Here is a 26744-nt window from a genome sequence, read left to right as displayed (position 1 = left end):
TGGGAGCGGTGATGCCCGAAGGCGGTTTCGCTCGTCCCGCTCCCCCCCTTCCCCCTCTCCATCATCACTCCGGTTTCCCCAATGGTATTTTGGGAGCTGCTGGCAGGCGGCTCGGGAGGAACATCAATGAGAACCGAGAAGCCGGAGCTGCCCAGGCACGTCCGGCCGAGAGGGGCGGAAGGAGAGGGAGAAAGCGAGAGAAAAGCCCGAGCCCTCCGACCTGGAGCGTGTGGCTGCGGCCCCTCCTGTGCGCCCCCCACGGCCCCCCATTGCCCCCCACCCATGTCGCTGCGTGGGGCCGGGGGTCTCATAGCCCACCCTATTGGAGCCTCGCTCGGGGTTCGGGGTGGGAGTTGGGGCTGCAAATCCCTCCTTTTTTCTTTCTTTTTCCTTTTTTTTTTTGGCTTCCATTTGGCCCATTCAGGGATGGATGGAGGGGGGGGGGGGGGACCCAAATTGAGGCCAAAAAAAAACCAACCCTAAAGAAAAAGGGGGGAAAAAGACGCTAATAATCCTGCTTGAATGTGAGTTCGGATGGGGGGGGTGGTGGTTGTGGGGGGGTTTTGCTGTCGGGCGGCGCTCGGCTGCTGGTTGCCCAAGCGCCCGCCTGCAGCTTTCCCACACCCACCGCCGCCGCGGCCCCGGGCGGGAAGCGCGGAGCGGCCGCGGCCCCGGGAGAGCCGGGATGGCCGCATTCCTCCGCCCGCCGGTCCCGTCCCCCCCCCCATCCATCCATCCATCCATCCCGCCCCCTTCATCCCGGCACTTGCGGCCGCTCCTCCCCGGGGACCCCGCGCCCCCCCCCCCCCCCCCCCTTAACCCGTGCATGCTGCCCGTCCCTGGGCTGTCCCAAGGCGCGGACCCTCCCCATGCATGCTGCCCACCCCCCCCCCTCGGGACCCCTCCTCCAGGGCTCCAGGGACAGCCGCCCGTCCCTTATGCATGCTGCCTGTCCCCCCCCCGGGGACCCCATAGCCGTCCCGTTCCAGGCCCCCGCATCTCTCAGCAGGGACCCCCCCCCAACGTGTCCCCCCCCTCCCCCCGGGGCTGTCCCATTCCCTCAGGGCACCCCAAGTCCGTCCTTCACCCCCCCCCCCCCGTTGTCCCACCCCGTGGGTGAATCTTTTGGGTCTTATCCCCCTTCCTCCCCCCCCAAATTGTGGCTGAGCCCCATGGATAAAGAAGGAGACACTGAACATGGGGAGGAAGGGGGGGGGGGGGAGGGAAGGCAGCCCTGGGGGTGAGGTGGGATGATGGACCCCCCCCGGCTCTGCCCCACAGACAGCGCTGGGTCTCAGCCGTCGGGGATGTGGGGAGGGGTGGATTGTGGTTCCGTGGATGGAGCTCAGAGTCCCCCGGGGGTCCTGGGGGAGGGTTTGGGAGGTGGGGGGGGATGGGGGGGGGGGGAATAAGGTGTGGAGGTGAAGTCGAACGGGGTCCGTGCCCAAAGGGCGCCCCGCGGATCTTCGGGTTTCGTTTTATTATTAATTATTAATTAATTATTAATTAATATTATTAATTATTATTATTATTTTATTAAGGTGAAGCCAGGCTTTGCCACCCTTTCGGGGTGGACGGCTCCGGGTGAAGATGTAACCGCGGCCTTTTGTGCTGGGGAGGGGGCGGCTCCGTCCCTATGCTGTGTGTGTCCCCCCCCCCCAACCCATACTTCCTTTGGAGCCCTCCCCGAGGTGAAGTCTCGTTGGGCTCCGGGCCCCCCCCGGCCTTATTTAGCCGTTCCCAACCCGACTCGACCCCGCAGTCGGTAGGAGATGGAGGCGGGGGGGGGTTCCTAATGCGCTCTGCCCCCGCCCGTCCCCACCGCGATGGGGCAACGGGAGGCGGCGGCACCGGGTGGGGAGGCCGGAGCTCGGCCCCCGCCCGTCGAAACCTGTCGGGCCGGCTGCGGCGTGGGGTGCCGGCCCCGAGCTGCCCCCGCGCCGCGTCCCCCCTTCGAGCACCGCCCCGGGGCGGGGAGGAACCGGCAGCTCCGGCCCCGGGATCCCCGCCCAAACCCCGCCCGGACCGGGGGCGTCCGAGAAGCTGCGATGGGGAGCGATGTGGGGGGCTCCGTGCTGGGGGAGGCTGCGGGGCTGGGGCTCGTTTTGTACCGGAATAAAGCGCGTTTTTCCACGGCCCGGTTCTCCGGATCCTTTATTTGAAGGGGTCGTTCGGTGGGGTCTCATCCTGCACAGCGCTCCGCTGGGCGCCCTCGGAACGGGAGGTACCGGGAGGTACCGAGGGGGGAGCGACCCGGTGCCACCGCTCTGCGACCTCCGGCCACCGGGCGCCGCCGTCGGCCCAACGGGACGGGGCGGGCGGGGATGAGGAGGGCGGAACCGGGAGACGAGGGGAGGAGACGGCGAGGGAACGGCGGGTCCGTGGGCGGAGGGTCCGGTAACGGGGATCGTGCGGGTCGGGGGTTCGCTAATAGAGTTAGTAAGGGGGGTCCGCTCCCGGTCGGTGCGGGGGTCCCGGTCCGTGCAGTGCTGCCGTCCCCAGGCAGGAGGTGCTGGGAAGGTGCCCCCCCCCAATTTAGGATGGCAGGGCAGGATCCCGGCCCCTCGTGCTGTGACTGCTTCGTGGCGCTGCCTCCTCACACGGCAGCTCCAGTTGTGATCTTCGGGAAAAACGCCGACCGGCCGCGGCACGAAGTGCAGGAGATCGTCTATATCCCGTCCTCTGTGCACCGCCCCGGGGACAAAGTGCAGGTGAGAACGTTGTGGAAGCAGAGGAGTGACGGTTCTCAATGTCCCTGTGCCGGCGGTGTGATGAGCCTGCTGGGTCTCAGCCCTACCGTTCCCTTAACACCCCCCCCCCCCCCCATCCCCACCGCAGTGCACCTACATCGAGATCCAGCAGGTAGAACGGACCCACGCGGTGGTGCTGAGCCGTCCCGCCTGGCTATGGGGTGCTGAGATGGGAGCCAACGAGCACGGTGTGTGCGTGGGCAATGAGGGCGTATGGACCCGTGAGCCCATAGGGGAGGATGAAGCGCTGCTGGGTATGGACTTGGTGAGGTGAGGAGCATCCCTGCCGTCACCCCATTAGATCCTATAGGGCGCACGTGGCCGAGCGGGTGCTGCCGTGCTGCAGGCTGGGCTTGGAGAGGGGCGGCTCTGCCAGGGAAGCGCTGGAGGTGATGACAGCGTTGCTGGAGCAGCACGGGCAGGGGGGGAGCTGCAAGGAGGAGCCCATCCCCTTCATATACCACAACACCTTCCTGCTGGCTGACCGGCACGAAGCCTGGCTGCTGGAGACGGCCGGCCGCTATTGGGCAGCACAGCGGATCCGAGGTGAGGGGGGGCAGCAATGGGACCCTGTGAGCTCACAGTCAGGGTTCATATGGGGATCCCCCCATCCTCCCCATGTCTGACGTGCCCTGAGCTCCACAGAGGGCAGCCGTAATATCTCCAACCAGCTCAGCATCGGGACGGATATCACAGCTGAGCACCCAGAGCTGCGGCGACGAGCCCAGAGTCAGGGCTGGTGGAATGGGGTCGGTCAGTTCAGCTTTGCTGAGGTTTTCTCCCTGGAGAAGCAGCCACCACGTATGGAGGCTGCTAAAACCCGCTATAGGGCTGGCAAGGAGCTGCTGCAACAGCATGCAGGTGGAGACAGGGATGGGGATGGGGACAGGGATGGAGACAGGGATGGAGACAGGGATGGGGATGGGGATGGGGACAGGGATGGAGACGGATGGGGATGGGGACAGGGATGGGGATGGGGATGGGGACAGGGATGGGGATGGAGACAGGGATGGGGATGGAGACAGGGATGGGGATGGAGACAGGGATGGGGATGGAGACAGGGATGGGGACGGGGATGGGGATGGGGATGGGGACAGGGATGGGGACAGGGATGGGGATGGGGATGGGGACAGGGATGGGGACAGGGATGGGGACAGGGATGGGGACAGGGATGGGGATGGGGATGGAGACAGGGATGGGGATGGGGATGGGGATGGAGATAGGGATGGGGATGGAGACAGGGATGGGGATGGGGACAGGGATGGGGATGGGGACAGGGATGGGGACAGGGATGGGGACAGGGATGGAGACAGGGACGGGGATGAGGACCCCTGTCTTGTTCCATGGTGATGTGGATCTGCTTTGCCCACCAGGTCACATCACAGCAGAGACATTCATGGCCATCCTGAGGGATAAGGCCAGTGGTATCTGTGTGGACTCGGAGGGTTTCCGCACAGCAGGCAGCATGGTGTCCGTGCTGCCCCAGGACCCTGCCTTACCCTGCATCCACTTCTTCACAGCCACTCCGGACCCTTCCAGGTGAGGAGGTTGGGTTGATGGGCACAGATTGGAGCCTTGCCCTGGGCTGAGCTCTCTGTTGTTCTCCACCAGGTCTGTCTTCAAGCCCTTCATCTTCGTGCCCGGCCTTAAGCCTGCGCCGCAGGTTTGCTCTCCCACCTTCAGCAATGACCCTGCCAAGAAGGTGCCACGCTTCCAGAGCGTGGTTGATCGGAGGCACGAGCTCTACCGCCGGCACCAGGCAGCACTAGAGCTGATGGAGAAGGATCAGGTAGCACCGAGCCCTTCCTGATGGCCCTGGTGCCGTCCCATGGCAATGTGGGGAGGCAGCGGGATGCCCTAAAGGTGCCCATCCTCAGCCCTTTGTGTCCCCAACCCCACCAGGAGCGGGGCAAGGAGCTCCTGCAGACCCTGAGGGAGCTGGAGAAGCAGGGCCTGGAGGCGGTGAATGCTCTGCTGGAGGGGAACGTGGCCCCAAAGCTGGAGGAGCTGGCTGAGCTCTTCTTTGACTGCGTGGATGCAGAGATGAAGTTTTACAAATAAACCCCATGTTTGGGTTGGGATTGGGGAGGAGCTGAGCTCGGGCTCCAACTCAGCCCCCACAGCATTGTTCCCCACCTATAGGGGTCAGAAAACCCTTCCCGGTGACCTGCCATGGTTCCTTTCCTCCTCTCATTTTGGAGCTGCGGAAGGGAATGGCTCCACCAGCACCTCCAGCCCTGAGCAACCCATTGGTGCTCATGGGGGTGGCAGACAGAGGTCGATGTAAGAATAAAGAGGCTTTAATTCCAACTGTGCAACACTGCGCCGCTGCCACATCCCTGAGGTGCCACCTATTTCCCTTTGCTCCAAGGCTCCTTTTGCAGGGCTGTGGGCTGGCTCTGGATGGCAGCTGGTTCTGGCTGCTGGTTTCACCTGGGCTTTGCCTGGGGATGGAGCTGAGACCGCCCAGGGCTGGGGGCTGTGGTGGTTCCTGTGCTGGGGGGTCGGCAGCTCTCTGTGCCCATTGAGCACAGTGGTATGGGGGGCAGCAGCAGACCCCGATGCTCTTGCAGCTCCCTCATACGGGCTTGGTGCTCCTCCAGGGCCTTCCCCTGCCTCCTCTGAGAGTGCCCGGCCAACTCCTGCTGCAGGTCTGTGAAGAAATCTGACAGGGATGGTGGGAAGGAGAAGGGGAAGAATGAGAAGAGAGCCTGGCACAGCAACCTGAGCTCCTCACTGCTTGTGTCACCCTTGGGGGGATAGAAAGACCCCCCCCCCCCCTTGAGCATGTATTGTATCCTGCTTTGGTTTGGGCACCTTTGCCTGTGGTGAAAGGGGCTCTCAGCTCACAGAATGGCTCATCATCACTATCCTCACTGTCGGAGCAATGTTTCTCCTCCCTCTCTTTCTCATCCGGAGCAGGATCCGTGCAGCCATGGATGGGTTGTGCATCCAGCTGCAGGAGATGGGGCAAAGCTCCGAGCACCAGCTCCCTGCAAGCAGCAAACAAACAGCAGACATTCAGCATCAGTTCACCTCCCCCCATAACACACCCAGGCAGATGAAGTCTGGGTCTTGGTGAGCAGGATTTGGGGGGCTCACTCTCCCCCCCCCCCACCTCTGCTTACCATTGGGGGGTTCCCCAACCCACCTGTAACCGGGTTGATGGGTACATTCATTTCCTGTCAAGTCCAGGAGGCGGAGGCTGCGGGGCAGCTCATCTGCACAGATGAAAGGAAGGAAGAAAGGCAATGGGGGTTGAGCCCTACCTGCTTTGTGGAGCTTGAGCGTGCAGGAAACCCTCCCCGCAATGCTTCACGTGCATTCCTGAGGCCACAGCCCTGCCGTGGGAAGCTGCCTCTCTCAGCTCACAGCTGGGGAAACTGAGGCAGGGAGGGAGGGGACGCGGATTCCATACAATCTGATAGCGAGGAAAGAGGCTTCTTCCCTTCCTGTACTGTCACCGTTCCCTTTCTACACTAGAAACACTACAGAAGAGCAGAGGGAAGATACCCTTCCATCCCTTCTCTTTGTGCCACAAACCACCCAGGAGAGGACTGTCCCAAAAAGCTGAGGCAGCATGAGCCTATGTGAGCCTATGTGAACCATCACTGCCTGACAGGGGTGATGTCTCCAACCCAAACAGCATCTGGGTTGGAGAGATCCTGAGATCCTAAGGCTGCCATGAGCTGCTGCCATGCTCTGTCGAAGCAGAAACCTGGGGTCTGCTAAGGGAAGGGCTGTCTCAAAGCTATATAGGGGTCCCAGAGCCCTGCTGGGACACATAGCCCAGCCCCAGGATGGCTGTGCTGGAGCTCTGCTGGAACCCAAGTGTTGCATAGAGCAGGGACAGGGCCAAGGCTCTGCTGGTGTCACCCCACCTGTATCCAGAGTTTGGATCTGGTTCTGAGACAGGTCCAGGAAGCGCAGGTGTCGGAGGGGCAGCAGGTTCTCCACTTTGTGGATGGAGTTTCCAGCCAGTGAGAGGAACCTGGGGGAGCACAGGGAGGGCAGAAGCAGGAGTTATGGCCCCCTTTGGAGGGGGGAAACTGTGGTCTCCAGGGTGACAGCACTGCTGGTCTGGGGATGGCAAACCCTTGTGATAAACCAATGTAACTTGAATGCTCCCTGGATCACATGCATCCCTTTAATGGCACTTACTGCAGGTTGGGAAAGCAGTCCAGGTTCTCGATCTTCTCAATTCGGTTCTGGGGAGAAACGGGGGGGAGAAATAACACAACACTGCATGGAAAAATCACATCATTCATTCCCACCTCGTGTGTGCAGCAGCGTTCAGGATCTCTATGGCAAAGGTGTGAGTGCTGCATGGGAGCCCAGCAACACTAAGGCTCCTCAGTTGGGTTTAGGGCAGAACTGGGGGTGTTTATGCCCCCCAACTCCCCAAGGAGGCTCTTCCCCATAGGACCAGGCTCTTCCCCATAGGACCAGGCTTTGCTACCTTACCCGCTGTAGGTAAAGGCTGTGAATCCCCGGCAGGACCCCAAGCCTCCCAATGGTGCAGATATCCTCCCGGTCCAAGCGGATGGTCTGGAGGGCTGGAAGCTCCTCGGAGCTGCTCAAAGGAATGTTCTGATGGATCCTATTGTGCCCATCCCCCCCCCCCCCCTTACAACCTGCTGGGCTCCCTATGGCTTCTCACCAGCTCATTGGGTTTATGGTCTCTCCCAGCCCAGGAAGGCTCCGTGCAGCCATAAGGTGGTCAGTGAGGGTCACCCCCTCACAGCCTGAATGAAATGGGGTTTAGCCCTGGCTTTAGTGGCTCCGGCCCATTGCATCCCAGTGAGCAGGCACTGCAATGGCACACTCACCCCCATGCAGAGCCTCCTCATCCCCAGCCATGGTGGGTGCTGGTGAACAGGAGCCCTGCCCCTTCCTTGGCTCCTTGTGCTGTGTGGGGATACGGGGGAGGGCTGGGGCAGACATATTGCCTCTGTGAGGGGTAAGGGTACCAGACAGAGAGAGACAACAATAAGAGGGGAATCAATGGGGGGCAGAAAGAGGTGGGGAGCAGGAACACAGCAGCCAGGGGGGCAGCAGGCCCGGCCCAAAGCACCACAACCCACGAGTAGGCCGCGGCCTGCTGGTTGCTAGGAGACGGGACGCACCGGAAGGGGCGGAGCTTATAACACTCCGGCCTCCCCATAAGGCCTTGCGCGTCCGCGGCAAAGATGGCGGCGCTGAGCGGCCCTGCATCATGGCGGCGGGGTGAGTGTGGGGCCCGGAGCGGACCCGGTTCCCTCTTTGCCGACCCTCTGAGCGCTGCTCTATCCCCACAGGCTGGCTGCCCGCCCTGCACTTCATCCGGCGGGGTTCCAAGGCGGTCACCCGGCATTGGAAAGCAATGCACTTTCAGCGCCAGAAGCTGATGGCCGTCACCGAGTACATCGCACCGCGGCCTGCCGTCCCTCAGCGCTGCGTGGCGCCCAGGAGGAAGGAGGAGGAGGAGGAGGAGGTAACGCTGGGCCGCCATTGGAGCTGAGGGGACGCTGCAGGCCCTATATAGACCCTATATAGGCCCTATGCAGGCCCTGTATAGACCCTATATAGGCCCTGTATAGACCCTATGCAGGCCCTATGCAGGCCCTGTATAGACCCTATGCAGGCCCTGTATAGACCCTATGCAGGCCCTGTATAGACCCTATGCAGGCCCTATGCAGGCCCTGTATAGGCCCTATGCAGGCCCTATGCAGGCCCTATGCAGGCCCTGTATAGGCCCTATGCAGGCCCTGTATAGGCCCTATGCAGGCCCTGTATAGGCCCTATGTAGGCCCTATGCAGGCCCTGTATAGGCCCTATGTAGGCCCTATGCAGGCCCTGTATAGGCCCTGTGCAGGCCCTATGCAGGCCCTGTATAGACCCTATGTAGGCCCTATGCAGGCCCTGTATAGACCCTATGTAGGCCCTATGCAGGCCCTGTATAGACCCTATGTAGGCCCTATGCAGGCCCTGTATAGACCCTATGTAGGCCCTATGCAGGCCCTGTATAGACCCTATGTAGGCCCTATGCAGGCCCTGTATAGACCCTATGCAGGCCCCGTGCAGGCCCCGTGCAGGCCCCGTGCAGGCCCCGTGCAGGCCCCGTGCAGGCCCTGTATAGGCCCTATGTAGGCCCCGTGCAGGCCCTGTATAGGCCCTATGTAGGCCCCGTGCAGGCCTGAGGCCCGGTGCAGGCCCAGCAGTGTCCCCTCGGAGCGGGGCCGTGCTGTTCCCATCTCCCCTCCTTCCCTATAGGAATACGGTTACGCCCGGCTGCTCAGGCGGCAGGTGGAGGAAGCGTTCCGGGATAACAGGCTGATCGCGGTGTGTCAATACAACTATTTACCTGGGGAGGACATGGTGCTGATGAGGCACTACCTGCGGAAGCATAAAATAGAGGTTAAATTCGTCCTGAACGAGGTAAAGGGGGCGAAGGGGATCCATAAGGCTCAGGCTGCTGCAGCCTCCGGGTCTTCTTTCCCCATCACTGAGTGCTGCCTCTCACAGATCATCCGGCCTGTGCTGTCCCAGTCCCGCTATAAGAACCTCCTCCCTCTCTTTGTGACCCGTAACATCCTCCTGGTGAGCCCAGAAACGAAAGTCAAGGAGATGCTGAGGGTCCTGAAGGGAGTTCCTCAGGTCAACCTGCTGGGTGAGAGAGCACAGGGCTCCTGTATGCAACTGGGGGGAGGAGAGGTTGGATATGGGGATGATGGGGTGGTGGGCAAGGAACAAGCTGGCCCAGGTCACGGTATGGAAGCAGCTGGATAACACTCTTAGCCATTTTGGGTGCTCCTGTGTGGATCTTTATGGCTTCCTTCCAACTCTGGGATTCTTTGAGGTGGTTCCCTAAGGGTGAGGAGGGGATGGGGGCAGAGGAGCACAAGCAAGGTGGGTATCTTGGCAGCCTTCAATGCCAAGAGCTCCAGCACAAACACTTTGGTCCTTGTGATGCACAGCTGTGCCTGCCTCTCTCTTCCAGGCGCCTGCATTGACGACACCATCCTGAGCAGGCAGGGAGTGGAGAACTTTGCCAAGCTGCCCTCACTGGAGGCCTCGCAGGGACAGACTCTGGGCACCCTGACACTCCTGCCCTCCCAGACATGCTCTGTGCTGCAGCACGCAACCGTGCACCTCGCAGCACTGCTGGATGGGCACATCCACCAGCTGCAGGCTGGGGCTGGTCAGACAGGGAGCCCAGCAGGGACAGAGCCTGCCCAGAGCACGGGGACGCAGTGATCCTCATCCCCAGCCCCCATTTGGGCTCCTGCTGTGTTCACGGGCAGGGTTTGAAGGTTCAGCTCATCCCTTTGCTCTGCTCCCTGCACCAGTGGCACCTTTGGGTGCCGTGGGATGTGCTGAGGGAAGCTCTGGTTCTGACTGGAGGGGGCAGAAACCTGCAGCAGTGCTGGCATGGAGGACATCCAATGCTCGGAGCCACCGGGGTGATGTATATAGGACTGTGCTGCAGCTCTCCCTGATGGCGGGCATGGAGCTGAGCGTGCGGGGCTGCTGGCTGTTCCATTAAAGTCGGTAGCAATCCCGAAGGCCTGACTCATCATTGGGAGGGGAGGGGGGGGGTTCCTCCATACATCTCTTTATTGCAGCAGAGGCTCGGCCAAGCAGAGCTGCAGCGGGGTGGGAAGGAGACCCCAAACCGCGGGTGGGTTTCCCCGCTCCGTGGGGCGCTGCAACGGACGGGGGGGGGGGCTCAGCCCGGTTAGGGCCGCGTTCTGGTTCTGTTTTCCCTATGGGGGGAGAAGGGGAGGGCACGGGCTGAGCGCTCCGGGGCCGAACGTGATCCCGATGCAACCGGCGGGGTCGGAGCCGCAGCACCGCGGCGATGTCCCGGTGCTCCCGGCGCTGCCGGCTCCGGTCCTCCACGGAGCAGGGGGCAGAACCGAGCGGCTGTGACCCGCTGCCTCCGCCTCCTTCCGTGTTCCGCTTCCTGCAGCCGCCGGGCGGGATGCGAGCGGCCCCGGCTCTGCGCCCGCCGTCCGTACAGGTGAACAACCGGGAGACGGGCATCGGGGACGAGCGGGGGGGGTCTCCGGTCCCCGCTCCCCTTCGCACGGCTGTCCGCTATCCGCCGCCGTCGGTCCCGCTGCCCCGCTCCGGGGCTGACAGCGGTGGGGTCGGGCTGAGCGCTGCGTTACCGGAGAGGTACCGGGGTCGCTGCTACGGGACAGCGCGGGGACCCCCGGGTCGCCCCTATTCCCTCCGCTTTCGGGCTGGGCTGCGGCTGCTGCTGCCGCTGCTCGGTGTCGGCGGGGCTCCCGGGGCAGCGCTGGGTGAGGGGAGGGGCGAGAACGGGGACCCCCCGGGCTGCCCCCATGGCACCGAACCCGCGGGGTGCGGACCGGACTCTGGACCCGCCGTGCGGGAGAGGTAAAGGCGGGGCGGGGAGGGGCGGAGCGTCCGCCCCATATGGGGAAACTGAGGCAGGGGACACCGCTCTGCACGGATATGGGCGCCCACTTTGCCCCCATCCCGGCACCCCTTCCTTTGCCCTTGGGCCGTTCCGTCCGTGGGTCCCCAGCTGGGTAGGATGGAGATGCCCCCACGCAGCGGTTCCTGACCAGGCTCCTCCTCCCCACAGTGGGTCCCACCTCCTGCACCGTGATAGCTGAGCTCAGGCCCTTCAGTGTGGACCCCCCCCCCTGTTCCTGCTGGTCATGGGCAGCCACGAGAAGGATCCATCTCCTAAGAAGGCCTTGTCACGCTCCAACAGCACCGTGTCTTCCAAGCACAGCAGCATCCAGCAGGTCAGGGGGCTGGGGGTTCAATGGGACCCTAACTGTATCCAGCCTCCATTAGGGGTGTTGTGGGGTCTCAGGTGTTTTCTATCAGGGGGATATGGAGATGCCCCGGTATCCATAGGCAACAAGGTGGGAGCTGGGAGTGGTGGCTGCTGCAAGATCCTTCCCTCTGACCTCTGTCCCTACAGGGCTCGGAGAGCTGGGAGGTGGTGGAGGAGCCACGAACCCGGGGCAGCCCAGGTCGGGAGGCAGAGCGGCAGGAGGGCTACCTGCTCAAGAAGAGGAAATGGCCCCTGAAGGGCTGGCACAAGGTAACGGGGTGCTGGGCCCAGCGCTGTGCGGGTTTAGACCCCTGCAATGGGGGCTGAGAGGATTCACCTCTTGTCTCTCTCTGTCCCCAGAGGTACTTTGTGCTGGAAAATGGCATCCTGAAATACGCCACCACACGCCAGGATGTGAGTATGGGGCCGGGCTGCGCCTGTATAGCCTCCCCATGGGGTCAGCTTGGGGGAGACCCCATTTCCCCATGAAGAAGGGGGTCTTCCCCTTGACGGGGGTCCCTGGGTTCCCCAGGTCCTGAAGGGCAAGCTGCACGGTGCCATCGATGTCCGTCAGTCTGTCATGTCCGTCAACAAGAAGGCGCAGCGGGTGGACCTGGACACAGAGGAGAACATCTACCACCTCAAGGTCTGGGGGCACCCAGTGGGGTTTGGGGTTGGATTGGGCTGTCCGCCTCCCCCCCCCCATACCCACCATCTGTCCCACAGATCAAATCTGCAGAGCTCTTTGCCAGCTGGGTGAGCAGCCTCTGCTCCCATCATCAAGGGGAGAGTCCAGACCCACTTGCTCCTGCCAGGAGGACCCCCAACACAGCACAGGTCAGTGGCACCTCTGGGTGGACGTGTGGGACCGTGTCTGGGAATGGGGCTCCTGATGGTGTCCTTTCTGCCTTCAGGGTCCGTGGACACGGATGGTGCCCTCAGGCAGTGCCCCTGCCCTGTCCACCCTCACCAGCTCCAGGGACAAGGTGGATGCATGGCTGAAGGACAGTGAGGGGCTGGAGCGCTGCTCTGCTGGTGAGCAGGAAAGGGAGGAACCCCATTCCTATCATCCCCATCTCCATCATCTCCATCCCCATCATCTCCATCTCCATCCCTGACCGAATCACCTCTGCTCCCACTCAGAGCTCTCAGCTTGCCAGGCTCAGCTGCGGGAGCTGACAGAGATGCTGCAGAGCCTCGAGTCCCTGCACCGCATCCCCTCCGCGCCCCTCATCTCCAACACCCAGGTGAGTGCCAGAACGTGGGGCCGATCCTCGCATCCCCCAGCCCCGCTCTCATCACCCATCCCTCCTCCCACAGCCCTCAGCTGCTACAGAGAGGCCCAAGAAGGGTCGGAGGGCCACCAGGATGTGGTGCACTCAGAGCTTCGCCAAGGATGACACCATCGGGCGGGTGAGGATCCTGCAGGCTGTGTGTGTGCCAAACCCGAGGCTGGATCTCTTGCTGAGCCCCCTGTCCCCTCCAGGTGGGGCGGCTGCACGGCTCCGTCCCCAACCTCTCACGCTACCTGGAGTCCAACCAGGGCCAGCTGCCCTTCAGCCTGCCTCCTGAGTACAGCCAGCTGCAGCGCAGCTTCTGGGTGCTGGCACAGAAAGGTGGGTAACCCCAATAGGGGGGTTGGGGACCGTGGGGTGGTCACAACCTCACTGCCCACCCCTGTCCCTGCAGTGCATGGCTCGCTCAGCAGTGTGCTGACAGCACTGACGGCTGAGAGGGCTCGCCTGGAGGACATGCAGCGGGTCTTGGACCGGCAGCGCTCAGCCCCACGTCCTGGCAGCGCCGGCCCCACTGGGGTGAGGGGAGCTGTGGGTCTGGGGGGGTGGGGGGGGGGGCTGTGCTGGTGTCAGGGTGCACAGGTCCCCTGTCTTGGGGGTGTGCTGCGAGTCATTGTGGCTTCTTCCAAATGCTGGGGGTCTGAGTGACCCTGTGTATACCTAAGTCCCTCCATGGGACTGGGGGGATGTTGTGGGGTATTTGGCTCAGCTTCTCCCCTCCGTAGACCCCCCTGTCAGGCCTGGAGCCACGGGATGGGCTGCAGCGCTTCCATTCGCTCTCCGTTTCCTCTGACACCACCATGGACTCCTTTGCCTCACTACTCCCTGATGAGGTGATGTGGGGCAGGGGGTGGGGCTGGGGGGTAATGGAGTGGGTGCTGAGCCCTGCTGTCCCTACAGCCCGACATGCTGCCTGCTAAGGGCCGGGAGCAGCAGCGCTCGCAGCGCAGCATCGCCTCGCTGGCCGACTCACACACCGAGTTCTTCGATGCCTGTGAGGTGTTCCTCTCTGCCAGCTCCTCTGAGAATGAGGTGGGGGATCTTGGGGTGGGGGGTGGGCAGGGAGGGCTCTGCAGAGCTGAATGGGACCCCCAGGCTGGTGCTGCTTCCTTTGGTTCATCTCTCTGTTCTCTCACCCCATCCCTCTCCACCAGCCAGCCCAGGCTTCCACGTCCCCCCTGGTTCCTATGTCCCTTCCAGCTACCCACAGTCCCCCAAACCAGAGTGTTTGGGGGCTCCCCGCTCTCTGAGCATAGTGGTGGGACCAGGCTCCTTCCCTCCCATCCTGCAATCCCTGCATCACCACACTGTTCCCATGTTGGATCCCCCAATCCTGTCCCACACAACCAACCTCCTCCAGGGGTGCCCTTCCCACCAATCCCCCGCTGGGTGACCCCCACCCCCCCTGCAGCCCACCCGACTGTGCCCGTCCCCAGGCGTCAGACGATGAGTCTTGCATCAGTGAGGCCACCAACAGTATTGATGGGGACCTGGCTGAGCCCGGGGGGCCTGGACGTCCTCAAACAGGTATAGGACAGATGGATGTGGGGACAGGGTGCTGGGGCAGGGGCACACCAATTCACATCCCCATTCCCCATAGGAATGGACAGCCTGGGGGGGCTGGTGGAGCTGCCCCCACTGGAGCTGCCAGGGCCAGGACTGCAGCGTCGGAGCCGTCTGCCTGCCCCCCCTGCACCACAAGGGGATGTGAGCCTGTGGGGGCTGCTAAGGAGCAGCGTGGGCAAGGATCTGTCCCGTGTGGCTCTGCCAGTGCAGCTGAATGAGCCCCTGAACACCCTGCAACGTCTGTGTGAGGAGCTGGAGTACAGCACACTGCTGGACCGAGCCGCCCGAGCAAGAGACCCCCGGCAACGCCTGGTGAGGGACATGGGATGGGGTGACACAGAGGGACATAGGGTGGTGGGACATAGGGTGGTGGGACATAGGGTGGTGGGACATAGGGGGACATGGGTTTGGAGGGATATAGCATGGAGGGATATGGATGTGGGGAGCATGAGTTGGGAAGACGTTTGGTGGTTGGGGGGGATGTAGAAAGGACACAGAGGGATATGAATGGGGTCAGGGGACGCCCCCAATGGGAGGAGCCTGCCCCCTCCCAAGCGTGTGGCTGTGCAGATCTATGTGGCTGCCTTTGCTGTGTCTGCCTACGCCTCCACCTTCTACCGTGCGGGCAGCAAACCCTTCAACCCAGTGCTGGGGGAGACCTATGAGTGCGTGCGGCCCGACCGCGGCTTCCGCTTCATCAGCGAGCAGGTAGTGTGGGGCTGGGGGGGAAGGGGAGGGACATGGGGAGGGGGCAGAGACACAGCGACTCCTCCCTCATCCCCCCCCCCCAGGTCAGCCATCACCCCCCCATCTCCGCCTGCCACGCCGAGTCCGACAACTTCATCTTCTGGCAAGGTGGGTTTGGGGACGAGGTTGGGGGGGGGGGCACGTATGGGGGTCATCAAACGGGCCGGATCCTCACCTGCTGCTGCTGCCATCCCTCAGATATGAGGTGGAAGAACAAATTCTGGGGTAAATCCTTAGAGATCGTCCCGGTGGGCACCGTCAACGTCCACCTGCCCAGGTGAGCATCACCCCCCCCCCACCTTCAACCCTCTCCCACCTCCAGCTCCCCTCCCACCTCCAACCCCCCCCCCACCCCCAACCCCCCCCCCTCCCCCAACCCCCCCCCCTCCCACCTCCAGCCCCCCCAACCCTCTGCTCGCAGCCCGTCCCCCCTTTAACCCGAGCCGGCTGTGGGCAGGTCTGGGGACCACTTTGAATGGAACAAGGTGACCACCTGCATCCACAACGTGCTCAGCGGCCCCCGTTGGATCGAACACTACGGGGAGGTTCTGATCCGCAACACGCGCGACCCCTCCTACCACTGCAAGATCACCTTCTGCAAGGTAAGCCCCGCCCACCGCGTAGCCACGCCCCCTTATCACTCAGGCTCCGCCCACTCTCCATTGCCCCCCGTTGTATTCGTTCTCTGGCCCCGCCCCTCTGGCCCCGCCCCCCCAGTCAGGCCCCGCCTCCTCACCGATCTTCCCAGCCAATCAGCGGCCTTCGTTTGCCTCACTCCTTTCCCACGCTTGCCGCACCCTTTTCCGAATGGCCCCCCCGCCCTTTTATGAATGACCCCATCCTTTCTTAACGGCGCCGCTCCTTCTCAATGACCCCGCCCGTTCTGACCGGTCCCTCCCTTTATGAATGGCCGCTCCCTTAACCCTTCCCCATAACCCCACCCCTTCCGACCCCATCCTTCCCCCCAACCCCCCCCCCCACCTCCCCCTCTTCTATTCCTCCCCAGGCTCGTTATTGGGGCGCGGGTGCCAACGAGGTTCAGGGCGCTGTGCTGAGCCGTAGCGGGGCCGTAGTGGAGCGGCTGGCAGGCAAATGGCACGAAGGGCTGTTCCGAGGGCCAGCCCCGGGGCAATGCGTCTGGAGAGCCAGTAAGGAGAGGGGGAGCACCCTGTGTGTGTGTTGGGGCGATGCTCAGGGTGCTATGGGGGTGCTGAGCACGTAAACCCCTCCCCCCCTTTCCCCACCTCCCCTATCAGACCCGATGCCCCCCGAGCACGAGAGGAACTACGGCTTCACTCAGTTTGCGTTGGAGCTGAACGAGCTCACGCCTGAGCTGCGCAGCTGAGCTGCGCAGGGTGCTGCCCTCCACCGACACGCGTCTGCGGCCCGGACCAGCGGTGAGCAGCGCTGGGGATGATGGGGGGTTGTGTGCCCCGCTTTGGGGGGGGGGGGGGGGGCGGCTCCTTACAGCTCTCGGCCCCCCCCTGCAGGTACCTGGAGGAGGGCAACGTGGCGGCAGCTGAGGCTCAGAAGCGTCAGATCGAGCAGCTGCAGCGGGACAGGCGCCCGCGTGATGGAGGAGAACAACATCACCCACCAGGCCCGCTTCTTCAGGTAGGGAACGGGGGTGGGGGGGCAATGGGGGCATAGCTGAGGTGTGACACCCCCCTCCTGCCCCCTCCCCATCCACAGGCGAATGATGGATGCCAGTGGCAAGGAGACGTGGGTGACCAATAATACCTACTGGAAGCTGCGTCTGGACCCTGGCTTTGCCCACCTGGACAGTGCCGTGCTCTGGTAGCAGCCCCCCATGGGCTGAGCCCCCCCCCTGCCCCCCAAGTACTGAGGTGCAGGACCCCCCCCCCTCCCCCCCACCTCCACAGCTGTCTGTGGGCAGGCAGTGCTCAGCCCCAGCAGCTCCCAGCACAAAACTGTGATTCCAAAAGAAGCAGGGAATGCTCCCCCTTAAACTGGGTGGGTTGGGGGTCCCGAGGGTGCCCGCAGGCGGGCAGCCCCCCCACCCCCCCCCCCCCAGCTGCACAAGCAGCCCTGCTCCAATAAAGGCTGCAGAGACACTGGGGGTTGTGGTGCTCTTCCTTCCTGCTGGGTTCAGGACCCACCCCCAGCCTGCTGTGCCTGTGTCCCCCCCCCCCTTCCATGCCTCAGTTTCCCTCCACCCACCCACAGAGGACAGAAAAGAGGCCTCACCTACAGCGTCCCCTTTATTGCAAGATATGCTGCTGCCCCCCCACCCCGCACGGGGCACGTGGGGCTCAATAAATACTTCAGCATGAACCCCCCCCAATAACCAGTGAGAACAAAAAAAGCCCACTCCCTCCCTTCCCTTTTTAAGCCCCACCCCTCTCACCCCCATGACCCCACTGGGGGGGCTCCAGGGGCTGATTGTCAGGCTACAGATCCCACCCCCCCCCCCCCCTGCATCCCCACCCAGGATATGGATGTTCAATAGAGGAGGGAAGGGGCAGGGATACCCTGCACTGGGCTCAGCTCCAGCCCCAGGGGGTGGCTCTGGGGTGCCCAACCCTTCCTTTGGGGTGCTTGGAGGGGTCCAAGCCCTCCATCCCACAGCTCAGTTCCCATAGAAGCCATAGTAGCCGCTGTCGGTGCCCGGCTCCTTGTCATAGAGGTCCCCGTTGCGGGCAGGGGGTGAGCTCTCAGTGCTGGAGGGGGTAGGGGGACACACGGCGCCGCTTGCACCCCCCCTCATACAGCCCCGACTCAGCAGCATCACCCGGCTTGATGGCGGGGGGCTCGGGGGGCCAGCCCTCCTCCTTGCCTTTCTCCTCACGGGGCTCCCGGTACCAGCCCAGGCCCCCGGGGCTGCCCTTGGGTGTGTACTGCCCTGCACCCCCCCAGCCCCCCCCCCGGTCCCCCCAAACCCCCCCGGCCCCTCGGGGTAATAGGGCAGGGGTGGGGTGGGCGGCGGGTGGCAGGGCAAAGGGCTTCACCCCATAGGGCACCAGCTTGCTCCCTCCGTACCCCCCCTCGTAGGTGCTGTACTCCATCGCTGTGGTTGGCGGCTGCTGGGGGGCAAAGTACCATCGGGGGGGGGTCCTTGGGGGGCAGGGGCAGAGGGGGACCCCCGCTCCCCATTGTAGAAACGCCCTGGGGGGGGGAGCGGGGTACTGCTCCTGCAGGAAGGGCTGGAAGCGGGGGCTCGGCAGCAGCTGGGGGCAGCCGGGGCCATCCGGTGGGGAGGGGGGTCAGGGCGGTCACCCTCTGAGGCTCCATACATCCTGGGGGGGAGGGATAAGGTGGGTGGGTGTAGGGGGGGGGGGCTCCACCCCAGGTCTGGGGATGGGGCTGTGGGTGGGGGGGGTCGGGGGGGTACTCACGAGTCAAAGTTGTCCCGGAAGCCTTTGGCAAAGGGGTTGTGGTCGATCTTCAGCTGAGTGATCTGGGGGGAGGGATGAGGGGGGGGGGGGATATTGGGGGCTGAAGCTGCTGCTGTGTTGTGCTCCCAGCATCAGCCCCCCGCCCTTGTCCTCACCCCTTACACCCAGAATGAACCCCCCCGGGTCCCATGGGGCTTGGATTGGGGGGAGAGCTGGGGATGTTGGGGTGATGGATGTGGTGCTGGGGGGGGAGCACTGGTAACGGTGCAGGGATGCTGAGGGCGCACGGTGGGCTGCAAATATGGGTGTTAGAAGGGGGAGGAGGCTTAGACCATGATGCTTAGACCTCTGGGGTAATGCCAGGATGCACCTATTATGGGGTCCCAATGTGGGAGGGGTCCCTGGGAGGACAAGTGGGTGCTGGAGCCTTTTGGGGGAGGTGGAGGGGAACCCCATGATGGAGACCTTGGTGGTGGTGGTGGGGGGGTTCCTCATACTTACATCAGCGTTCTGGTAAGCAGTGACAGCAATGAACTGAGTCTCAGGGAAGGCGAAGGTGTTGTGGTATGTGGGGAGGGCTGCACCGCTTCACCATCACCCTCCTTCACCTCCGTCACGTGCAGCCGTGGTTGGTACTTGTGCAGGGACTGCAGCACGATCATCTGCAGGCATTGGGGGGGGGGGGGGGCTCTCAGGGCCGGTGTGGGGGTCAGCAGGGGGGGGTGAAGGGGGGTCTGGGGGTCGTCCTTACCTGCCCGACGTTGTTGGATGCGCCCTTGTTGTTGGTGAGCTTCAGCTTCCCAAAGGAAACCTCCTGGCGCATCCAATGAGCACCAGTGTTGGGTGAGTCGGGGTGCAGGTAGAGGCGGTTCCCTGCGGTTGGGGGGGGGAGGGTCAGCACAAAGGGGGTGACCCCCAAGCTCTTCCCTATGGGGGTTTGGTGTATGTATGTATGTATGTATGTATGGGGGGGGTGTCAGCCCATACCTGGCATGCTGCCTTCAGCCTTGCCGCACTGCACCCACTTGCCGCCCTGGTAGCGCCAATGGTGTTGGTCCACCAGCACCACGTCCACGCAGACACTGTAGTGGGCCACGGGGTTGAGTCCTGACAGGTTAAAGCTGAGGAACGGGAACATGCGCCTGGAAGGGGGGGGGGGACACACAGACACACACACACGAGCTGTGATACCCGCAGTGTGAGGCTGCAGGGATGGGGCTGCCACCTTCCCCCCCCCCACCCGGGGTGGGTGCCCCGCGGTGCTGAGTGACCCCGGCAGCTGGGGGCTGCTCTGCGGGGCAGACTATATCCCCCCCCCCCCCCATCACCCTTCCCCAACCTCGGCATCTTCCTCCCCCCTCCCCGGGCACCTTCCGGTTCGGGAAACCAACACCGCTGCTATTTCGGGCCGGACGCCAACCTGAGCCAAGGGCAGGAAGGGGACGGGATGGGACGGCAGGGGGGGGGACCCTGTGAGTGGGGCTTCACCTGCCCGCCCCCCCCCCCACCCCATAAAGGCAATGCTCCATACGCGCACCTCAACGACCCCCAGGTGGGAGCTCAGCCCCTCCACTCCCCCTCGCTGTGGGGTTGGGGGTCACAGTGGCACCTCTAGCCCTGACTGGGGGGCACCGTGTTTGCTTTCCCCCCCCCCCCCCCCGCCCAGAGCTCGGCTCTTCAAAGGGACAGTTTGGAGTTTTCAGCGTTCCGAGGACGGAGCTGGAAGGCGTCCCCTGTGTGCCAGCCCCACCGCCTCAAGCAGCATCACCCACGTGTGGGGCAGGGCCGACCCCCAGCGCCCAACAACCCCATACCCCTCCGGAGACCCCGATGACAACCAGGAGGCTCAATGGGGGCTGGGGGGGGGCGTTGTATCACTTTGCATCTTGCCCTCTCCCTCCCGATCCGCAGGCTGTGCTGCTGCCCAGCCGGTGTGGGTGGGGGCACGGGGGCGTGCAGAGCCGGGTTTGTCCCCCTCCCTCCCCCCCCCCAGTTTCCTCGAAGTGCCAGCGTTTCTCATAAAGCAAAAAGCTGCCGCTTCTCCGAAAGGGTCCCCAGAGCCCAGCGCTGCAAGAGGGGAAATGGGCACGGCGACCCCCCCCCTTAAGCATTGCGGGACCCCAATCCCGGCCCACAACCACGGGACCGGGGGGGGGAGGTTTCACTCTTCAAGGGGAGGGGGGGGGGGGGGTTCTCCGGTGCTGGGAGCGATGCACGTCGAGGCTCCGCGCTGCCCCGGCAGGAAGCGCCGTTCGGGCAGAGGAGAGGAGCAATGGAAATAGCGCGCACCGGGCGCTGCTGACTCAAAATTGCCTTTGCGAGAGAGAGAGGAAAAGAAAAAGAAAGCAGCTCGAAGCGCGGGGCCGCACATCAGCTCCCCCAGAGAGAACGGGGGGGAGGCCCCGGGCCGGGCAGCTCCGGTGGGGGGGTGGAAGGAGGTCTGCAGAAGGGGCTGAGCCCCCACCTCATCCCTATGGGGTGGCCCCTCCATCACACACCCCCCCATTGGGGTTTCATTGCGCACACTGAGCGGCGGCCGCCCCGAAGCGATGGGGCTCCCAGCCCCGCTAAAAATCCCGACCGCATCAAAAAGCAGCAAGTGGGGGCTGCGCTGCCCACCACCCCCGACCCCCCATAACCCCCCCATCCATCACACAGCCCCCACACTGGAGAACCCCCCCCCCCCCCTCACCCGACGGCACTGACAGCCCTTGTGTTGCAGCAGCAGCGGCTGTCACACCAAACCCTCCCCCCCCCCCACCCCAAAAGTTGTTGCAAAGAGCGGGGAAGGAAGAGAAGAAAAAGAAGCATTTTTCTGGTTTCTGCGCTGTGTTTTTTCTTTGCTCGCTGGTGGGAGAGGAGCAAAGAGAGATCGAGATTTCAAAACGCTGCCGTGGTGCAAAACCGCAGGGCTTGGTCGGGGCACCAGAGGGCGGCGGCAGGACCCGAAACCACGCACAGCACCGGTTATTTTTGGGGCTCGGAGCTTTGGGGGCTGCAAAACTCGGCTCCCCCCAGCTCTAAAGGCTGCGGTTTGGGAGGTGCCATAGAGGGGCACAGCCTGACGTGCACCCCGAGGCTGCTGGTGGCTGCAGACATGGAGCTGCATAGGGGGGGTCACAGCCCCCAGGTACCCCCTAAGGGTCTCCGTATGAAGCCCTCAACACAAGCAGCCCCACTGGCATTGGGGTTAGGGGTGGTTTTGCACGTCTATGTGATGGGGATAGATGTAAGGAGGATGCATGGATTGCATGGGACGGGGATATATAGGGGGTGATGGGGGGGGCATGAGGTGATTCCAGGTAGAAGGGAAATGCACCTCATGCCCCTTTGTGCCCCCCTCTGCTGAACCCAACGTGTGGGGGCTGCCAGCTTCCTGAGCTGCCCCATTCACAGCCCCACAGCCACCCAATGTGAGCAGCCACAAGAACCACACTGGGGTGGGGGAGCAGCACAGCCCCCATCCCAGCCCCCACAGCCCCCATCCCAGCCCCCACAGCCCCCATCCCAGCCCCCACAGCTCCCATCCCAGCCCCTACAGCCCCCATCCCAGCCCCTACAGCCCCCATCCCAGCCCCTACAGCCCCCATCCCAGCCCCTACAGCCCCCATCCCAGCCCCTACAGCCCCCATCCCAGCCCTTACAGCCCCCATCCCAGCCCCTACAGCTCCCCATCCCAGTCCTTACAGCCCCCATCCCAGCCCCTACAGCCCCCATCCCAGCCCCCAGCATGCATTTGTGCAGTGGCACAGCCAACCCAGCTCATCCTTCAGCCCATCTTCACGGCAGCATCAGCTGGAGCTTGGACAAACCCACCCAGAACCCCTCTAGGAAAGGGGATCCGGCCTTGTGCTCCCCTAAAACCAAAGCACGTCCCACCCCAAAGCAACGCTTTGCCTTCACTGCCATCGTGTTCCCAAGCACAAACAGGTCCTTGCAGTGCACACAGAGCCAACCTCACCCCCTCCAAAAGTGATCTCTGCTGTGAGCTCCCAGCTCAAAGCCGTCCCCATAAAGTTACCATCAACCCTCCTGTCCCCAACCTCTGCGTCCCCCAAAAGGTGCAACCAGCCCCAAAGCAGCCCCAGGAATTCCCCATGCTCTGCGCTCCGGTGGGTGCCTGCGTGGGGATGGTAAGTCCTGGGGGGTTTCCACAGCAATCCTACAGCCATGGAACCCCCCTTACCATGAACCTGAGTGGGCAGGAGGCAGAGCTTCCTTCAGTGGGGAGTTACCTGTACCAACATTGGGACCGTCCTGCTATCACCCTCCATCCCCAGCTCCCATCCATGGGTTGCGCCCAGGGATGGTAGTGAGGAGGTGGGCTCAACTCTTCCTCCCTAAATCCCCTGTTATGAACCACAGCCCCAAGAAGGGAGGACCCCCATTGCACACCTCTACCCACTGTGCCCCCGCTATGGGGTTTTTCCTGTTTGAGCAGCCCTGCAGCCAGGCCTTGCACTGAGATCTCTGCAAAAAGCAGCTCAGGGTCTGGGGAAACGGATGTGTGCTGCTGCCTCTTGGGTTTGACATCTCCCCAGGGCTGGGTTTGCCCCCCCAGCATAGAACACACATCCCCCCCCCCAAGACCCCAGCTCCTCTGCAGGGCAAGCAGAAGGGATGGGGCTGGAATAAAGAGCCCCTACAGCTCCCAGTTCCAGGCTGGGATCTGATGGCAGAGCCAGGACGAGCGCCGGACCCCCCGGCACCAGGTCTGCAGCTGCTCCAACACAGCAGGGATGGGGCTCTGCCTCCTGGGGGGGGGGGGGGGGGCGCAGGGGGAGAACCCTGGGACAAAGCTCAGCAGGTCCCCTGCAGGCCATGGGTGACAGCAGACAAAAAGCAGCCCAAAGGGACCGGCAATGCCCTGCCCAGAGGGGTTGGATGCATCCCCCCCCATCGTCAGCAGTGACAGTCGGCTGCTGAACGGCCCCGAGCCAGTGGGGGGTTGGGGGTTGGGAGGGGGGGAAAAAAGGCCTGGGAACGAGCGTGGTAAACCAAGCGGCCCTAACGCGTTTAGACTTCCAACACATTAAGCAGGTTGGTCTCAGCATCAAAGTGACACCGTCTGTCTCGGCCGAGGGGGGGGGGATGGCAGAAAGGCGCTGCCAGCGGCCCCAGTGCTCACCCAGAAAAAGGGGCTGAGGGCAAAACGAGCCCTTGGGGGCGAGGGGGGGGGCGACAGCAGCTGTGGCTGGCTGGGGGGCAGCGAGCTGAGCTCCCCACTGCAGGGACACACAGGGGACACCAGCTTTGCTTTTGGCCCGACTGAAATGCACCCACACCTCCAGCACGTGGGGGCAGCCAGTTTGTGCCTCCTCTCCAAAGGAGCATTGCCCATGCAGGGGGCTGCCACCCACCCACTGTGCTCATAGGGCAGGTGGGCCATAGGCAGCCCCCAGCCCCACGGGGGTCTCACTCTCACAACTTGTTGCAGCACTGAGCTCCGGATCCGGCCCGTGGCTCCCCCCATTTCTTCTCTCTCTCTCCCCCTTTACACACAGTTGTTTTCACACCCCCCACCCCGGCTTCCTATGGGAGGGGATACCCCACAGCCCCTCACTCACAGCCCACCCCCCCACTCCCGGTACACCCCGACCCCCCCCCTTGTTGTGGAGCTCACCTTCCCTGCTTGGTGATGATCATCTCGGTCTGATGCTTGTGGAATTTGGCCCATAGAGGGAAGTTGTTGAGCATCACCTGCACCTTCCCGGCCCGCTCGGTACCCGGGCAGCGCACACAGCGGCCCGGCACGGGGACACAGAGCCGGGGCTCCTCCTGGACCGTACGTCCCTTCGAACAACTCCGTTCCTCCGTAGCCATCTCCCACCGCAGCCGCCCCATAAGCGCTCCCCGGTCGGAGCGGGCGGCGGGGCCCGGTAAGTCGGGCACGGCCCCAGGAAACGGCCGCCCGTTACCGCCGGAGCTCCGTAAGGCAACGGGGGTGAACCGAGCTCCGGAGCCCCCGCTTCGTTATAATAACCGGGGGGGTCCCGGGGTGGTTCTTTGGCTGCGCCGCTCAACATGGGGGAGGGAGGAGCGGGGGGGTCCGCTGAGGGGCTCCAGCGCGCCCATGGACGGGCGGTGGGCGCCCGGCCCCTCTCAGCCGCTCATAGGGCTCCGGTGCACCGAGACCGAGTCCGGTTCAACGGCGCCCGCCGCGCTCCGAACCCGCCTCCCCCCTCCATGGTCCCGGGGGGCTCCGAGCCCCCTCCGAGAGGAGAGAAAGCAAAAAGAAAACCCCGAACAGCCGGAAAGCCCCCTTAAAAAGTGCCGTCGGAAAAGGGGGGGGGGGGGAAACGAGGAGGGGGGTGTTGGCTGCTCGTGGGGGTGGGTGGGGGGGGGGGGCCGCCCGTCCTGCCCCGTTGCTGCCGGTACCGCCGCCGCACTCAGCGCACCTGCCCCATCCCCGCCGCCCCGCTCCTCTTATCCAACCGAGCGGCTCCGCTCCGGGAGCTCCGCCTGCACCGAGTCCCGCCCCGCCCCGCCCCGCAGCTCCCACCGAGGGGGGGGGGGGCTAAAGAAGGAGGGGGGGTAAAGAAAGGGGGGGGGGGGGACACGCGGGGCGGGGCTGTTGCGGGACCGGGACACGCGAGGCCGTGGGAGGGGATGGGGATGGGGATGGGGATGGGGATGGGGATGCTGAGCTGGAGCAACCGCGCCTTCATCCTTCCCTTCCTCCACCCTTAATTAAAGCTTAATTAGCCAGGCTTGCCCCGACCGTCACCGCGGACACGGCCTGGGGGGGGCTCAGGAACAGCCTGAGGGTGGGGACGCCCCACATGCAGCACTTCTGAGCCACGCAGGGGGGGAAGAGTGACCCCAACATTGGCCTGGCTGTCTCCAGTTTAGGGTCTGGGGTCCCCATTCTGGTGGGGGGGGGGGGGCTCACCTGCCTCTAAAACCTCCAAACCAGCTCCAAACAGCCCAAGGATTGGGATGGGATGGGATGGAATGGGATGGGATGGGATGGGATGCGGGATGGGGATGGGATGGGATGGGGTCCGGGATGGCTTCTGATACCCCATGAAAGGCCTCAGCTATAGGCAGGAGGAAATGGAGACATAAGGATGTGTGGGGTGGGGGGGGGCATGGCTGGAGGGGACCCCCTGTCCCAGCACTGCCACTTCTGGGGGGGGGGTCTCACTGGGGGCTGTGTATTGCCCATCAGGCAGCTTAGCAGCCATTGGGGATGGCTTTCAGTGCCCAGTGGGCTCCCCAAGCTCACATCTCTATGCTACCCCCCCCCTCCCCCTTACTCTTCCCTCCCCCCTCCCCACACCTTTCTGGCTCCTAACCCATAGAGGGGAGCAGGATGGGGTAGGGGGCCATGCAGCAGCTGAAGGGGGGGGGGGCACTGCTTTGTGTGCATGCAGGGCAGAGCACAGCAGCAGCCCCCCAAACACCCCCCCCACATATACACATACACACCCCGCCATGAGCACACCCCAGCTGTGGGGTCACAGCTGCCCCCACCCGGAGCTATGGGTTCCCCATTGAGAACAAGAAGGGAACATTCCAGAAAGCATTTATAAGAGAGGAAAGAAAAATAAAGGCCGAGGGGAATGGATGGAGTGTGTGGGGTTGGGGGGGGGGTTTATTAACGAGGAAGGGGGGGGCAGAAAGTGCTGCAGCACATGTGTCCCCTGACGTCACCATGTGCTAATTCATTCCCATTGCACTATGGCCGGCGAGGATAAATCCTCAGCACCCCCCTGCTGTGGGATCAGCCCCCATGGAGCGGCCGTGTCACCGCTATGGGGTCACAGCGGGGTGAAGGAGCACGGCCTTGGGGACATGGGCTCTGTCCTTCAGTCCCCCCCCTGATGGTAAAGTGACACCGGGTGGGAGCTGCCCTCCTTGGGACACACAGCGGGGTGACGGTGCCAGCGGTGTCCCTGCAAAGGGAGGGGGACACATATGGGGTCAGGAAGGAGAGCAGAGCTGGGAGCCATCCTGGCTGTCACCTGTGATGGTTGGGGACAGGGGACGTTCAAGGTGTCCTCAGCCCGAGGTCCTTCACTGTGTGTGGGGTGGGAGGATTTGGGTCCCAACCTCCCCATGAGTGGAGGGCAGAAGACCTGGGACCCCCCTTACCACCATTGTGCCTCAGTTTCCCCTGCAGGAAGCAGAGACTGGAAGGGCACTTGTCCCTATATCTCACTGTCCCCATACCACGCTGTCCCCATGTCCCACTGTCCCCATACTACACCGTCCCCATGTCCTATTATCC

At 63.6% G+C, this 26744-nt stretch overlaps 5 protein-coding genes across 6 annotated transcripts; 3 read left to right on the top strand and 2 right to left on the bottom strand.

Moving 5' to 3' along the window:
- The first annotated feature begins 2349 nt into the window (after nucleotides 1-2349).
- Nucleotides 2350-5058, top strand: SCRN2 (secernin 2). Of its 2 annotated transcripts, none has more exons than XM_072356554.1 (8): nucleotides 2350-2711; nucleotides 2839-3020; nucleotides 3097-3296; nucleotides 3396-3611; nucleotides 4124-4289; nucleotides 4362-4539; nucleotides 4653-4824; nucleotides 4893-5058. In XM_072356554.1, exons 1-7 carry the CDS (start codon nucleotides 2541-2543, stop codon nucleotides 4809-4811), a joined length of 1272 nt encoding a protein of 423 aa, XP_072212655.1. In that variant the 5' UTR covers nucleotides 2350-2540; the 3' UTR covers nucleotides 4812-4824; nucleotides 4893-5058. The 2 variants fall into 2 exon arrangements, with proteins under 2 accessions (XP_072212655.1, XP_072212654.1); XM_072356553.1 differs by having other exon boundaries at nucleotides 4874-5058.
- Nucleotides 5031-7867, bottom strand: LRRC46 (leucine rich repeat containing 46). The gene is made up of 8 exons (XM_072356555.1): nucleotides 7580-7867; nucleotides 7411-7495; nucleotides 7215-7323; nucleotides 6912-6958; nucleotides 6632-6741; nucleotides 5902-5971; nucleotides 5568-5743; nucleotides 5031-5415 (listed from the first exon to the last, which is right to left on the bottom strand). The coding sequence occupies exons 1-8, from the start codon at nucleotides 7692-7694 to the stop codon at nucleotides 5180-5182; spliced, it is 948 nt and encodes a 315-aa protein (XP_072212656.1). The 5' UTR covers nucleotides 7695-7867; the 3' UTR covers nucleotides 5031-5179.
- Nucleotides 7868-7899: 32 nt separating this feature from the next.
- On the top strand, nucleotides 7900-10292 carry MRPL10 (mitochondrial ribosomal protein L10). Its single transcript, XM_072356666.1, has 5 exons — nucleotides 7900-7976; nucleotides 8048-8223; nucleotides 9003-9167; nucleotides 9255-9399; nucleotides 9730-10292. Exons 1-5 carry the CDS (start codon nucleotides 7940-7942, stop codon nucleotides 9984-9986), a joined length of 780 nt encoding a protein of 259 aa, XP_072212767.1. The 5' UTR covers nucleotides 7900-7939; the 3' UTR covers nucleotides 9987-10292.
- Nucleotides 10293-10564: 272 nt separating this feature from the next.
- OSBPL7 (oxysterol binding protein like 7) lies at nucleotides 10565-17143 on the top strand. The gene is given in 25 exon segments (XM_072356493.1): nucleotides 10565-10752; nucleotides 11347-11512; nucleotides 11695-11817; nucleotides 11908-11961; nucleotides 12080-12193; nucleotides 12274-12384; nucleotides 12462-12582; nucleotides 12691-12794; nucleotides 12868-12960; nucleotides 13034-13163; nucleotides 13237-13361; nucleotides 13568-13675; nucleotides 13743-13874; nucleotides 14279-14369; nucleotides 14443-14720; nucleotides 14979-15116; nucleotides 15200-15263; nucleotides 15354-15432; nucleotides 15613-15757; nucleotides 16162-16303; nucleotides 16412-16497; nucleotides 16499-16552; nucleotides 16626-16721; nucleotides 16723-16769; nucleotides 16848-17143. Coding segments are annotated over 24 exon segments (2634 nt in total). The 5' UTR covers nucleotides 10565-10752; nucleotides 11347-11422; the 3' UTR covers nucleotides 16957-17143.
- Nucleotides 17144-17700: 557 nt separating this feature from the next.
- On the bottom strand, nucleotides 17701-24586 carry TBX21 (T-box transcription factor 21). Its single transcript, XM_072356777.1, is given in 14 exon segments — nucleotides 17701-17844; nucleotides 17846-18049; nucleotides 18052-18108; nucleotides 18110-18379; nucleotides 18382-18412; nucleotides 18512-18573; nucleotides 19013-19072; nucleotides 19075-19173; nucleotides 19263-19384; nucleotides 19499-19653; nucleotides 24135-24226; nucleotides 24228-24374; nucleotides 24376-24549; nucleotides 24551-24586. Coding segments are annotated over 14 exon segments (1608 nt in total). The 3' UTR covers nucleotides 17701-17745.
- Between the last annotated feature and the right edge of the window lie 2158 nt (nucleotides 24587-26744).

Source organism: Excalfactoria chinensis, chromosome 24 (assembly GCF_039878825.1).
Source record: "Excalfactoria chinensis isolate bCotChi1 chromosome 24, bCotChi1.hap2, whole genome shotgun sequence".
Taxonomy (NCBI): Eukaryota; Metazoa; Chordata; class Aves; order Galliformes; family Phasianidae; genus Excalfactoria; species Excalfactoria chinensis.
This window is presented reverse-complemented; position numbering and strand designations above follow the sequence as displayed.